Source organism: Aedes aegypti, chromosome 2 (genome assembly GCF_002204515.2).
Source record: "Aedes aegypti strain LVP_AGWG chromosome 2, AaegL5.0 Primary Assembly, whole genome shotgun sequence".
Lineage (NCBI taxonomy): Eukaryota > Metazoa > Arthropoda > Insecta > Diptera > Culicidae > Aedes > Aedes aegypti.
In genome coordinates this window covers 105,458,612-105,474,265 of record NC_035108.1, presented here as the reverse complement: position 1 = coordinate 105,474,265, position 15,654 = coordinate 105,458,612, and the positions used below count along the sequence as shown (strand labels likewise).

The 15,654-nt window shown below is 44.7% G+C and overlaps 1 protein-coding gene across 4 annotated transcripts in view; it reads right to left on the bottom strand.

Annotated features, from left to right (window-relative positions):
* The window catches only part of LOC5576852 (85/88 kDa calcium-independent phospholipase A2), a 108,717-nt gene that overhangs the window by 21,095 nt on the left and 71,968 nt on the right, over positions 1-15,654 (bottom strand). For all 4 annotated transcript variants that reach the window (XM_021841837.1, XM_021841836.1, XM_001656230.2 and 1 more), the window contains 3 exons: positions 8,753-8,928; positions 1,098-2,450; positions 908-1,031 (listed from right to left, as the gene is read on the bottom strand). In XM_021841837.1, the coding sequence (XP_021697529.1) occupies positions 908-1,031; positions 1,098-2,450; positions 8,753-8,928 (1,653 nt within the window). The remainder of the gene's footprint in view (positions 1-907; positions 1,032-1,097; positions 2,451-8,752; positions 8,929-15,654) is intronic.

The window sequence follows — 15,654 nt, the reverse complement described above, 5'->3', positions numbered from 1 at the left end:
GGATTCTCCAGAGATTTGTTTAGGAACACATTAAGAGGAGAAATCTCTTTGGAAATTTATCTAAAGATTTTTTCGGCAATTTTCCTAGGAATTGTCCTGATATTCTTTCTGTGATTTCTCAACATTCTTCAGGAAGTCCTCCAACGCTGATACCTCCAGTAATTTCTACAGGGATTACTCCGAAAAGTTTAACAGGATTCCCTTCAGAAATTCTTCCACCATTTTTTCAGTAGTTACTCAGATAATAATTTTTTCAATTCAATTCATTTTATTTATTCGATTTTATCAGTTTCAGTGTTGATTAATTATAACGGCTACAATTGCAGAGATTTGGATCACCTTTCAGCTGCGTAATAACAATGTTATTTATAATAAGAATTTAATGTTTTGGTGTCTGAAGTCAAGCAGTATAGGGAAAAATCTGTTCACAAAAAACCCTAGATCTACGTGTTTCCACACTCAGATAATAAGAAATTTTACGGATGTTCCATAAAGAAATTTTATCAGGTAAATCTACAAAGGTTTATCCTAGAGTTGAGGAAATTTGTTTGGAAATCATTCCAGAAAATCCGAAGATCATTGAGAAGGACTCAATAATGAGCTAGTAATGAATGTCATTGGATCTTCCCAAAAATTCATGCCATACATGGAATCAAACGAAACATTTGTAATATTCCGTAAAAGTCTCGAGCAGGATTAGATTAGAATATTTTGATGGTCTGCCAACGAACTTCCAAGAAATCTCCAAAAGATCTCACCTGGTAATCGACAGAGATGACAAAAGCCCATGGAAGATCACAACACATATTCCAAGGACCCGTTTCGGTCCGATTGGGACCTTTTTCAGGGACCCTATTTTACAGTTTTTTTCGTCCAGTGTGATTTTTTTCTATCATGTGTCACTTACCAATAGCAGAGATACCGTAGGCCAGCTTTGCGGTGTCCCATATGCTATCCGGCCTGAACACATCGATTTCTTTCAGCTCTGTAACCGGAATCAGTCCTGTACCAAGAGATACCACGATGGAAATCTGAAATTAAGAATGAAACATTTAGTGAAACGTTGATCATTTTACCGCCATAAAGTTCCCACTTACAGGCGTTGCTTCCGCTTCCCGTCCGATGCTTCTGAGGGCCATGTTGTACTCGTGAATCTCGGTCATCGCATCCAGGGTGGGATTGTTCGCTATCAGACCACCATCCAGAAACCGGCCAAAAGCTCTGAAATAGGAAGGAGCTGCTCCCGTTGCGCGTCCTGCGCGCCATACGAGCTGATCTTCCGGAGGCGGCGGTGGCTGTCTTCGGCTGTTAGACGGCGTGGCAATTCCAAGGATATCGCTAGCGCATTTATAGTTCCGGAAAAGATGCAAGTCTACCGGTTTCCGGTCGGCCATCACTCCAGTCACCATGAGCTTTGGGTGCTTGATGTCGGACATTACAGTGAACTCTCCCAACTGTTCTTTGAGAACGGATTCTAGCAGATCACTTGGATACGGACGAGAACCGACGAAAGCCTGATCTTTCATGCGAAGATACAGACACATGCATTGCTTCATGGTCTTACCGCAACCCAGGGCAAGTGCCAAAATTCCACCAGTGCTTGTTCCAGCGATCCAATCAAACAGGTGATTTATTGGCGTTTGTGCAAGATTTTCAATTTCTAGCAGCATTTGGGCCAATACGAGACCACGGATGCCTCCGCCATCGAGGCACAGCAAGCGACCACGACCATGCCATTCACCCGAGTCCGGAGCAGGGCATGTCGATTCGTGAACGGTGGGTTCTTCCAGCATCGGTTCATCACCTATGTCAATCGAATTCTTTCCTGTTGGAGAGCCCTTCGACGATCCCGGAACACTATCCTTGGAAGCCGCTTCTACTTTATTGGTGAACATGGATAACAGAGCATCCATCATGCTTGCCCCTTTGCGTTCCTGGGAAACATCCACCGTTTTCACCTCCTCCTTGATCTCCCGCAGCGCCTCGCGCTCCTCCCGAACCGTTTTGATTGTGTTGGATATCAAACTGGGAATGCTATTTCGCTGGGATCGACTCGTACTGGCCAGCATATGCTGGATATGCTCACGCTGCTCGCTCGTTTCCGGTTGCGCCGGCGGAATCCCGTTGTAGTTGCCCTTGGCTGAACATCCGGGAGGGCACTTGCTGCCGCCATTATCCTGGCATCGCTTGGCGCCAACCGAGTGCAGAATGTACAGAATCATGGCATCTTTGGAGCCGGAATCATCTTTGCCGACCAGATGTCGAGGCGTCTTGCCCTCCTTGTTCGGCTTGTTGATGTCCGCACCGAACACGACCAGACACTGCACGATTGGGATGAGCTTCTTCTCGACGGCGATGTGCAGCGGGGTGTTGCCACTGTTGTCCACCACGTCGATTTCCGCCTCGTGGGCCAGCAGAGCGACCACGCACTCGAGCCGATCGCGACTGACCTGGTGTCGTGTAGAAGGATTGGAAAATTAAAGTTTGAAATTATTTACATTGAGGATATTGATGCATTCAGATGGATCGCGGAGCAATTAAGCTTTCACCGTTGCCACCGTGTCTGCTTCAAGCTTCGACACTAATCTTGTTCTGACGTCTGGATCTCTAAATAATTGTAGACCGCAAACTAAGAATAATCCCTTGAATTGGTCAATGGTCAGCTTGTTCAGTTCTAAGTCCTCACACTGGCGGTTGACGATGCCAGCGTAAGTAACGTAATCTTCTGCTTCGTTCTTTACAATCATGACGCAATCGTACCGTTGGCTGAACGGAGACTAGTGGTGTCCGAAACGGATTTCAGTTTCTTCACAACTTCTTCGAAGGTGAAGTCTCGTGGGTGTTGTGCCAGGAGATAGCCAGCATGATGAAGCACTTCAATACGACGCATATTGTGGCAAAATTTGAGCTCAGTAGCTTTCAAAAAAAACCCACTGCCGAAGGGAATCAAAATTGCCAAGAATAGGATCCAGCTCCCTATTCTTGGTTGCACAACTAGGGGTAACAGGTTCAAGATAGACTCTAGTCACCGAATGCCAGAGGCTTTCGAATTTCAAACACGACAAAACTTTGGTGGAGAAGAAGCAATCTTCTTCTGCGGTCCAAACGGTTCGGCAACCAAAGCAGCCGAAATCTTCTCGTTCTCAACATTCAAGCGAGAAGACTCTTCATCTCATCCAACTTCTAGGCAAGCGTTTATCTCAGGCAAATCACATCCATTCCTTCAACTCAGTAGCAGCACCTATAAGTAAGTACCGTAAAACGGGGTAACTTTGATAATGCGGGTAACTTTGATAGTGCGTAACCCACCACATACTAAACGAAATATCATAATTTCTGTTAATCAGTTAAGCAAAACGAATGCAAAACTAAAGAATATTAGTATGACACTTCATGTAAGAGCGGTTTTCTTTTGAATCAAGAACATTTTAGGCTTTTAATACGAATTTAAAAAATTCACACAATTTTAGCATTTTCGAAACGCTTACAAACAAACTGTTCTACGTTCACTATTTGATGTAGTTTTGAATAGTTGGCCACTTATCTTTGACAGCCTAGTTATCATAGAACTTGAATACGGTCTCAAATCTCTTAGCGTAAAGCATTTTCACAAACTGGGACCATTTTTGTAATCTAAGTCAGAAATTTCCATATAACGTTAAACGCCTAGAGGTATGCAATGCCCTACAAATGTTCGTTATTCATTCAATTTTGTTTGAATCATACTCCATTATCAAAGTTACCCCAAAACAGAAAACCGACTTTCGGTTATATGAAAAATTATATATACATTCAAAATAAATCTTTTGCCAATTTATCGACTGTAATCGATAGCTAGGATGCCAGTACTTGTTTTAAAAATATAAATTGTAAATCTTTGAAACAGCATGCAAAAATATTCAAGTTTTCTTCGAAAAAACTATCAAAGTTACCCCGTAATCCGGCGCATCTTTAGCTGGATTGTGGTTCGGACGTAACAGTCATCGAAGCATTCAATCTCGCTTCCACTATCAATCAAGTAAATCAACCCAATTTCAATCCGGACTGTGGAAGCCGATACCTCACCCGTTACCCTGAAGTATTCAAGGACACATTAGTGTCATGTCTACCTATCTCAAATGATATTCCTTATTCTACCTTATGACTCTGGTAGCTTTTACTTGTTCGTACCTAAGGTATTTATGAGCTATAAATACTGGCTGCTGTAGGCACAGAGAGGAGACTTCCCGGACAGTAAACTGATTAACATATTATTTTATTTTTTATTTACAGGATATAAAAATTAGGTCACTGTACGAGAACGAAGGTTAAGTTATCCCTGAAACCAAATGCGAAGCCTGCTATCCTTTCAAAACGACCAGTATCGTTCCATACATTTTCAGCAAGCTGGCACGTATCAAGATCTTTAGTGTCCTTGAGGTTGACGAAGAATCAAAGAAGCTTTTGACAATTAACACCCATCGGGGACTGTTTCAGTTCAGCCAGTTAGCTCCTGGTGTAAAATCGGCACCGAGTGCATTAGAGCAGCTGATGAGCAGCTTGCTTGTGGGAATCGAAGCAGTAGACGACTTCATCGTGTACACCAAAACAGAAGCTGAATACGAAGAAACTTTGCAAGCTCTGTTCACTCGACTTCAACTGTTGTGTTTCGGGATCAGCCGAAACAGTGAAAAACGTGGTTTTGACTAACTTAACCAGAGCTAATTTTGTTACGTCTTCACTAATCTACGGTTTACGGCAAAAGAGACCGAGTTATGCTCGGGCAACGCGCAGGTTGCTATGATTTGAATTCTGTTGCTAATGGTAACGATTCGAAATTCAAATTTTGCACTGTGTGCTGCGATCACACCTAACATCTCCCCCCTTAGTTCAGGTAGTACGGCTCGAATCTCGCTGGTAGCCGTACGATGCGCCTCGGTCGGTTGTTGTTGTTATTGACAGTCGGTTGCGGTGTGGTTCTTCTTCTTCGGAATCGGGGTAGTGTCGGGTCGTAGTGCGTCAACAAAACCTTGAATTTTTCCAACGCTTGCTGGCATTCGACGTTCCACTGCCACTTGACATCCTTCTTCAGTAGCTGGTCCATTGGGTGGCGAAGCTCGTGGATGTTGTGCACAAATCTGCCGTAGAAATTAACGGCACCGAGAAACGAGCGAAGTTCGATCACGTTGGTTGGAGCTGGGATGTTGGCGATGGCTCGAAGCTTTTTTGGATCCGGACGAATACCATGGCGATTCACGATATGGCCCAGGTAACCAAGCTCGGTTTGGAAAATCTTGCACTTTTCCGCCTTGACGTGGAATTCACCCCTGGAGCGAGGCGGTTGAATTGGAACAGCCCCTTGTGCGTGTTGATGGTTAGTAGCTTCTTCGACTCGTCGTCCACTTCAACCTGCAGGTATGCGGTGGCATCGTTTCCGGTTTACCTAGCTGCTGCCAGGTTTGCTCGCAAATCACCGTGATGTCGCTGGCTGAGTCCAATTGCAACGACGTTGTGACGTTGTTGATGGCTGTCGTTACGAAGCGTCGCTTCTTGGAACGGTTTGCGATGTGGTTCACCACGGAGACTCCTCGAGTTTGGGAACTGGAAACACTTGATTTATTCTGCTTCTTCTTTGCAGGCTTCTTACCGGTCGAATGCGTTTGACTGGAATCGCCGGCGGTTGACTTCTTGATGCAGCCGCAGTAACCTTTCTTGTGGCTGACGCGATCGCAGGTTTTGCAACGATGGCCGGAAAATGGACAGTCCCGCACGTAGTGGACCTGACCACATTGCCAACATGGTGTGGATGGTAGCTGCTTATCTTTTGCTTTCGGTGGACGTTGTGACTGATTCTCCCTTTTCTCCGAGACCGTGTGGACGATATGCTTCGAACCTGATGGTTTTTCGATGAGCGTTGTGTCCGCCTTGAGGTTGACAAGTCGCTAAAACTCGTCGATTAGTGTCTGGAGAGTCACTGGTGCTTCAGCCGTCTCGCCCTCCATGCGGGAAAGAAGCCGGGCCCGAATGTCTGCGTAGCGGGATGCTTTGAGACCACAGACGAAAACCAAGCACTTGAAGTGGTCGATTTTAACTTTATCGAACTCGAACTCCTCACATGCCCGATTTACCTTCTCGACGTAGCTGATGATGTCTTCTGCCTCATTTTTCACCAGCTGTAGGCAATGGAAGCGTTTGTTGAAAACGGACGTCGGTGTGCCGAAAATTTTTTCAGCGTGGCTACCGTTTCGTCGAACTGGATGTCTCTGGGAATCTGGGGCAGGATGTAGTTCACATAACGGCTGTTTGAAGCATGATCCAACTTCCGCAGGAGAAGACGTACCTTGGCCGCGTCGTCGAGATTCCGAGCGTCGTTGTCGAAAAGGTCCGAATAACGTGCACACCACTTTTCGAATGTGATGCCGTTTTCGGGGTCGAACACAAATTCGCTGATGTTGGTGGAGAGCGAATCTAGAATTTTCTCCTGGTTGATCGGCGTCGGCGTGGCCAATCGTTGGAGTAGTTCAGCCATTTGCAGGATCGCTTGCTGCATTTCCCTACCGTTTTCGCGTATGCTGGAGCTCGTTGCGTAGGGCAGTCTTCTTCACTTTTTACCTCGTCGCCAAAAAATGTTGTGTTTCTGGATCAGCCGAAACAGTGAAAAACGTGGTTTTGACTAACTTAACCAGAGCTAATTTTATTACGTCTTCACTAATCTACGTTTTACGGCAAAAGAGACCGAGTTATGCTCGGGCAACGCTATGATTGGAAATCTGTTGCTAATGGTAACGATTCGAAATTCAAATTTTGCACGGTGTGCTGCGATCACACCTAACATCAACAGTTCAGATTCAACTTACGATTGGAGAAGTGCAAACTTTGACAGTCCAGCATCAAGTTTATTGGCCACACAGTCGGTTCAGAAGGTATACGTCCAAATACAGCAAAAATCAGTGCAATTGTCCAGATGCCACGTCCTACCGATATCAGTCAAGTCAGATCTTTCCTCGAAGCTGTTAATTTTAACGGCAAGCTCGTCAGAGAAATGCTTCAATTACGCCGATCATAGGACAACTTTTTAAAGAAAGGCAACCCACCTAGTTTGAGCATCATCGTAACTGGAGACGCATCAAATACTGGAATCGGTGCCGCCATCATGAATCACCGCCTATTCAAGAACACTAACACAAACTGAGCAAAGTCAAGTGGAGAAGGAAGCACTCGCCGTGGCCTAAAGCAGGAGGACCCAGGAAACGACTACGCCGGACCATTTGAAGGGATGTCCTATCTGATCATTAAAATTTTCGCATGAAATCTTCACACTATTTCGCACACCCGTTTCGCACATCGTTGCTCTTATTAGCCTTGTGAGCTTCCCGGTAAAGGTGTTCTCCTCTATTATTTTCCATAGCACTACGCGGACGATACTGTCGTATGCCGCCTTGAAACCGATGAAAAGGTGATGCGTTGAAACCTTGTATCCACGACATTTTTAGAGGATTTGCCGTACAGTGGTCCGTTGTCGATCGGCCGTCAACGAAGCTGGCTTGATAGCTTCCCACGAATTCGTTTACTACAGGTGACAGACGACGGAAGATGATCTGGGATAACACTTTGTAGGCCGCATCCAGAATGGTGATCGCTCGGAAGTTCTCATATTCTAAATAGTCGCATTTCTTGTACATGGAGCATATTGCCTCCCCCTTCCACTCCTCCGGTAGCTGACAAATTGCCAGCCTATCCGGGTCCATCTTTATGACTCCATTTCCGATCCGTTCAGGTGTTCGTCGAATTGCTGCTTCCACCTTTCGAACACCTCACGTTCCTCCGTCGAGAAATTCATATCCTTCATATTCATATATTCATCCTCCCTTCATATCATCTCGGCTTGCGGCACGAAGCCATTGCGGGATGCATTGAGCTTGATAGAACTTACGTGTTTCTTGAGACCGGTACAGTTGTTCTATTTCCTCGCACTCCGTCTCTTCTAGGCAGCGTTTTTTTCCTATAGAGGCCTGTCTGCTGTTGCCGTTTCTGTCTATAGCGTCCCACGTTCTGTCGAGTCCCTTGCTGCAGCATGACCATCCACGTAGCATTCTTCTCCAGAATCTGCCTGCATTTCTCGTCGAACCAATAGTTCTGTCGACTGCATCCCACAAACCGACGTTGCTCCTAGCTGCATCGTTGATAGCTGCTCTCACTGTACTCCAGCAGTCCTTAAGAGAAGCTTGGTCCACCTCATCCTTTTCCGGTAATGCAGTCTCGACATCCGGTTCCGTTAGCCGCCCTAGGTCATACCAGGGCGGCCGTCGGGACCGTACGTTGTTAACGACGGAGAGTTTTGGGTGCAGTTCCGAGGCGAGAATCACCAGATAGTGGTCAGAGTCGATGTTAGCGCCACAATAGGTCTTGACGTCGATAATGTCGGAGAAGTGCCGTCCATCAATCAAAACGTGGTTGATTTGTGATTCTGTCTGCTGTGGTGATCTGCAGGTGTATGGGTACGGAAGGATGTGCTGGAAGTAGATGCTCCGAATGGCCATATTCTTGGAGGCGGCGAAAACAATCAGTCGTAGGCCGTTTTCGTTTGTCTGGCTACAGAGTACAATGAAGCCACCTTGCTTTATGTGATGTTGGTTCTAATGTTTTTATGTTCGGGAAGTTTGTTTCCGAAATATTGTGTCCACATACTTTCGACCAATTTTGTTTGCAAAATTCAGCTCGATGGTCATGCAGAATCTACAAGGTAACACCTAATTTCACCTAAAAAACTCACCATCACATGCAGCGGCGTCTGCCCGTTGAAGTTGACCAGATTGACGTCGCAGCCCCGTTCGATCAGCGAGTTCAGCACTTCCCGGCTGGAGCTCCAGTGCAGCGGCGTCCCGCCGTGCTTCATGTCCTGCGTGAACAGCTTGTTCGGATTACTCACCAGAAAGTCCGCGACATTGCCTGAGAAGTAAGGTTCTTGGTTGTGATTATCGACGATCGGGTTTTTTGAGTTTGGTTTTGGATCGAATTGAAAAACGAAAAAATCAACAACTACCGAAAAGCTAAACATTACATATAATTTGCAATTGGATTAGATGGACAAATTGATGTGAAGATTTGCGAAAAAGTTACACGTCTTCTCAGTGAGAATCGAACTCACGACTCCCCGATCTCTAGTTGGGGCGCGTTAACCACTACGCCATGAGAGGACTCATGAACGCAGAAGTTAACCTGAATTCGATTTCAGCTCAATAATCACGTGATCCTCTTTCGCAAAGTGCACCTCTTTCGGAAGAATTAGATGCCCATCCAAACACAACGCTTTCTATATATATCCAATGCCTAGCCCGAGAGCGCATTGTTTTTTTTAGATATAGGAATAGCACACTATACTAGCCAGCAACTGCGCTGGCTGAGGTTTCTATTGTGTGGGCTTCCAATGGGTCGCGACGTTCTCAAACGACCGGTTACGGAACATGAGTCCGTTGCTCGATAAATACTTGTTTTAATTATGAATCGTGGTTTACGGCCAACCAGCCGAGTGGAAGTTTAACAACTACCGAAAAGCTAAACATTACATATAATTTGCAATTGGATTAGATGGACAAATTGATGTGAAGATTTGCGAAAAAGTTACACGTCTTCTCAGTGAGAATCGAACTCACGACTCCCCGATCTCTAGTTGGGGCGCGTTAACCACTACGCCATGAGAGGACTCATGAACGCAGAAGTTAACCTGAATTCGATTTCAGCTCAATAATCACGTGATCCTCTTTCGCAAAGTGCACCTCTTTCGGAAGAATTAGATGCCCATCCAAACACAACGCTTTCTATATATATCCAATGCCTAGCCCGAGAGCGCATTGTTTTTTTTTAGATATAGGAATAGCACACTACACTAGCCAGCAACTGCGCTGGCTGAGGTTTCTATTGTGTGGGCTTCCAATGGGTCGCGACGTTCTCAAACGACCGGTTACGGAACATGAGTCCGTTGCTCGATAAATACTTGTTTTAATTATGAATCGTGGTTTACGGCCAACCAGCCGAGTGGAAGTTTAACAACTACCGAAAAGCTAAACATTACATATAATTTGCAATTGGATTAGATGGACAAATTGATGTGAAGATTTGCGAAAAAGTTACACGTCTTCTCAGTGAGAATCGAACTCACGACTCCCCGATCTCTAGTTGGGGCGCGTTAACCACTACGCCATGAGAGGACTCATGAACGCAGAAGTTAACCTGAATTCGATTTCAGCTCAATAATCACGTGATCCTCTTTCGCAAAGTGCACCTCTTTCGGAAGAATTAGATGCCCATCCAAACACAACGCTTTCTATATATATCCAATGCCTAGCCCGAGAGCGCATTGTTTTTTTTTAGATATAGGAATAGCACACTACACTAGCCAGCAACTGCGCTGGCTGAGGTTTCTATTGTGTGGGCTTCCAATGGGTCGCGACGTTCTCAAACGACCGGTTACGGAACATGAGTCCGTTGCTCGATAAATACTTGTTTTAATTATGAATCGTGGTTTACGGCCAACCAGCCGAGTGGAAGTTTAACAACTACCGAAAAGCTAAACATTACATATAATTTGCAATTGGATTAGATGGACAAATTGATGTGAAGATTTGCGAAAAAGTTACACGTCTTCTCAGTGAGAATCGAACTCACGACTCCCCGATCTCTAGTTGGGGCGCGTTAACCACTACGCCATGAGAGGACTCATGAACGCAGAAGTTAACCTGAATTCGATTTCAGCTCAATAATCACGTGATCCTCTTTCGCAAAGTGCACCTCTTTCGGAAGAATTAGATGCCCATCCAAACACAACGCTTTCTATATATATCCAATGCCTAGCCCGAGAGCGCATTGTTTTTTTTTAGATATAGGAATAGCACACTACACTAGCCAGCAACTGCGCTGGCTGAGGTTTCTATTGTGTGGGCTTCCAATGGGTCGCGACGTTCTCAAACGACCGGTTACGGAACATGAGTCCGTTGCTCGATAAATACTTGTTTTAATTATGAATCGTGGTTTACGGCCAACCAGCCGAGTGGAAGTTTAACAACTACCGAAAAGCTAAACATTACATATAATTTGCAATTGGATTAGATGGACAAATTGATGTGAAGATTTGCGAAAAAGTTACACGTCTTCTCAGTGAGAATCGAACTCACGACTCCCCGATCTCTAGTTGGGGCGCGTTAACCACTACGCCATGAGAGGACTCATGAACGCAGAAGTTAACCTGAATTCGATTTCAGCTCAATAATCACGTGATCCTCTTTCGCAAAGTGCACCTCTTTCGGAAGAATTAGATGCCCATCCAAACACAACGCTTTCTATATATATCCAATGCCTAGCCCGAGAGCGCATTGTTTTTTTTTAGATATAGGAATAGCACACTACACTAGCCAGCAACTGCGCTGGCTGAGGTTTCTATTGTGTGGGCTTCCAATGGGTCGCGACGTTCTCAAACGACCGGTTACGGAACATGAGTCCGTTGCTCGATAAATACTTGTTTTAATTATGAATCGTGGTTTACGGCCAACCAGCCGAGTGGAAGTTTAACAACTACCGAAAAGCTAAACATTACATATAATTTGCAATTGGATTAGATGGACAAATTGATGTGAAGATTTGCGAAAAAGTTACACGTCTTCTCAGTGAGAATCGAACTCACGACTCCCCGATCTCTAGTTGGGGCGCGTTAACCACTACGCCATGAGAGGACTCATGAACGCAGAAGTTAACCTGAATTCGATTTCAGCTCAATAATCACGTGATCCTCTTTCGCAAAGTGCACCTCTTTCGGAAGAATTAGATGCCCATCCAAACACAACGCTTTCTATATATATCCAATGCCTAGCCCGAGAGCGCATTGTTTTTTTTTAGATATAGGAATAGCACACTACACTAGCCAGCAACTGCGCTGGCTGAGGTTTCTATTGTGTGGGCTTCCAATGGGTCGCGACGTTCTCAAACGACCGGTTACGGAACATGAGTCCGTTGCTCGATAAATACTTGTTTTAATTATGAATCGTGGTTTACGGCCAACCAGCCGAGTGGAAGTTTAACAACTACCGAAAAGCTAAACATTACATATAATTTGCAATTGGATTAGATGGACAAATTGATGTGAAGATTTGCGAAAAAGTTACACGTCTTCTCAGTGAGAATCGAACTCACGACTCCCCGATCTCTAGTTGGGGCGCGTTAACCACTACGCCATGAGAGGACTCATGAACGCAGAAGTTAACCTGAATTCGATTTCAGCTCAATAATCACGTGATCCTCTTTCGCAAAGTGCACCTCTTTCGGAAGAATTAGATGCCCATCCAAACACAACGCTTTCTATATATATCCAATGCCTAGCCCGAGAGCGCATTGTTTTTTTTTAGATATAGGAATAGCACACTACACTAGCCAGCAACTGCGCTGGCTGAGGTTTCTATTGTGTGGGCTTCCAATGGGTCGCGACGTTCTCAAACGACCGGTTACGGAACATGAGTCCGTTGCTCGATAAATACTTGTTTTAATTATGAATCGTGGTTTACGGCCAACCAGCCGAGTGGAAGTTTAACAACTACCGAAAAGCTAAACATTACATATAATTTGCAATTGGATTAGATGGACAAATTGATGTGAAGATTTGCGAAAAAGTTACACGTCTTCTCAGTGAGAATCGAACTCACGACTCCCCGATCTCTAGTTGGGGCGCGTTAACCACTACGCCATGAGAGGACTCATGAACGCAGAAGTTAACCTGAATTCGATTTCAGCTCAATAATCACGTGATCCTCTTTCGCAAAGTGCACCTCTTTCGGAAGAATTAGATGCCCATCCAAACACAACGCTTTCTATATATATCCAATGCCTAGCCCGAGAGCGCATTGTTTTTTTTTAGATATAGGAATAGCACACTACACTAGCCAGCAACTGCGCTGGCTGAGGTTTCTATTGTGTGGGCTTCCAATGGGTCGCGACGTTCTCAAACGACCGGTTACGGAACATGAGTCCGTTGCTCGATAAATACTTGTTTTAATTATGAATCGTGGTTTACGGCCAACCAGCCGAGTGGAAGTTTAACAACTACCGAAAAGCTAAACATTACATATAATTTGCAATTGGATTAGATGGACAAATTGATGTGAAGATTTGCGAAAAAGTTACACGTCTTCTCAGTGAGAATCGAACTCACGACTCCCCGATCTCTAGTTGGGGCGCGTTAACCACTACGCCATGAGAGGACTCATGAACGCAGAAGTTAACCTGAATTCGATTTCAGCTCAATAATCACGTGATCCTCTTTCGCAAAGTGCACCTCTTTCGGAAGAATTAGATGCCCATCCAAACACAACGCTTTCTATATATATCCAATGCCTAGCCCGAGAGCGCATTGTTTTTTTTTAGATATAGGAATAGCACACTACACTAGCCAGCAACTGCGCTGGCTGAGGTTTCTATTGTGTGGGCTTCCAATGGGTCGCGACGTTCTCAAACGACCGGTTACGGAACATGAGTCCGTTGCTCGATAAATACTTGTTTTAATTATGAATCGTGGTTTACGGCCAACCAGCCGAGTGGAAGTTTAACAACTACCGAAAAGCTAAACATTACATATAATTTGCAATTGGATTAGATGGACAAATTGATGTGAAGATTTGCGAAAAAGTTACACGTCTTCTCAGTGAGAATCGAACTCACGACTCCCCGATCTCTAGTTGGGGCGCGTTAACCACTACGCCATGAGAGGACTCATGAACGCAGAAGTTAACCTGAATTCGATTTCAGCTCAATAATCACGTGATCCTCTTTCGCAAAGTGCACCTCTTTCGGAAGAATTAGATGCCCATCCAAACACAACGCTTTCTATATATATCCAATGCCTAGCCCGAGAGCGCATTGTTTTTTTTTTAGATATAGGAATAGCACACTACACTAGCCAGCAACTGCGCTGGCTGAGGTTTCTATTGTGTGGGCTTCCAATGGGTCGCGACGTTCTCAAACGACCGGTTACGGAACATGAGTCCGTTGCTCGATAAATACTTGTTTTAATTATGAATCGTGGTTTACGGCCAACCAGCCGAGTGGAAGTTTAACAACTACCGAAAAGCTAAACATTACATATAATTTGCAATTGGATTAGATGGACAAATTGATGTGAAGATTTGCGAAAAAGTTACACGTCTTCTCAGTGAGAATCGAACTCACGACTCCCCGATCTCTAGTTGGGGCGCGTTAACCACTACGCCATGAGAGGACTCATGAACGCAGAAGTTAACCTGAATTCGATTTCAGCTCAATAATCACGTGATCCTCTTTCGCAAAGTGCACCTCTTTCGGAAGAATTAGATGCCCATCCAAACACAACGCTTTCTATATATATCCAATGCCTAGCCCGAGAGCGCATTGTTTTTTTTTTAGATATAGGAATAGCACACTACACTAGCCAGCAACTGCGCTGGCTGAGGTTTCTATTGTGTGGGCTTCCAATGGGTCGCGACGTTCTCAAACGACCGGTTACGGAACATGAGTCCGTTGCTCGATAAATACTTGTTTTAATTATGAATCGTGGTTTACGGCCAACCAGCCGAGTGGAAGTTTAACAACTACCGAAAAGCTAAACATTACATATAATTTGCAATTGGATTAGATGGACAAATTGATGTGAAGATTTGCGAAAAAGTTACACGTCTTCTCAGTGAGAATCGAACTCACGACTCCCCGATCTCTAGTTGGGGCGCGTTAACCACTACGCCATGAGAGGACTCATGAACGCAGAAGTTAACCTGAATTCGATTTCAGCTCAATAATCACGTGATCCTCTTTCGCAAAGTGCACCTCTTTCGGAAGAATTAGATGCCCATCCAAACACAACGCTTTCTATATATATCCAATGCCTAGCCCGAGAGCGCATTGTTTTTTTTTAGATATAGGAATAGCACACTACACTAGCCAGCAACTGCGCTGGCTGAGGTTTCTATTGTGTGGGCTTCCAATGGGTCGCGACGTTCTCAAACGACCGGTTACGGAACATGAGTCCGTTGCTCGATAAATACTTGTTTTAATTATGAATCGTGGTTTACGGCCAACCAGCCGAGTGGAAGTTTAACAACTACCGAAAAGCTAAACATTACATATAATTTGCAATTGGATTAGATGGACAAATTGATGTGAAGATTTGCGAAAAAGTTACACGTCTTCTCAGTGAGAATCGAACTCACGACTCCCCGATCTCTAGTTGGGGCGCGTTAACCACTACGCCATGAGAGGACTCATGAACGCAGAAGTTAACCTGAATTCGATTTCAGCTCAATAATCACGTGATCCTCTTTCGCAAAGTGCACCTCTTTCGGAAGAATTAGATGCCCATCCAAACACAACGCTTTCTATATATATCCAATGCCTAGCCCGAGAGCGCATTGTTTTTTTTTAGATATAGGAATAGCACATGGCGTAGTGGTTAACGCGCCCCAACTAGAGATCGGGGAGTCGTGAGTTCGATTCTCACTGAGAAGACGTGTAACTTTTTCGCAAATCTTCACATCAATTTGTCCATCTAATCCAATTGCAAATTATATGTAATGTTTAGCTTTTCGGTAGTTGTTAAACTTCCACTCGGCTGGTTGGCCGTAAACCACGATTCATAATTAAAACAAGTATTTATCGAGCAACGGA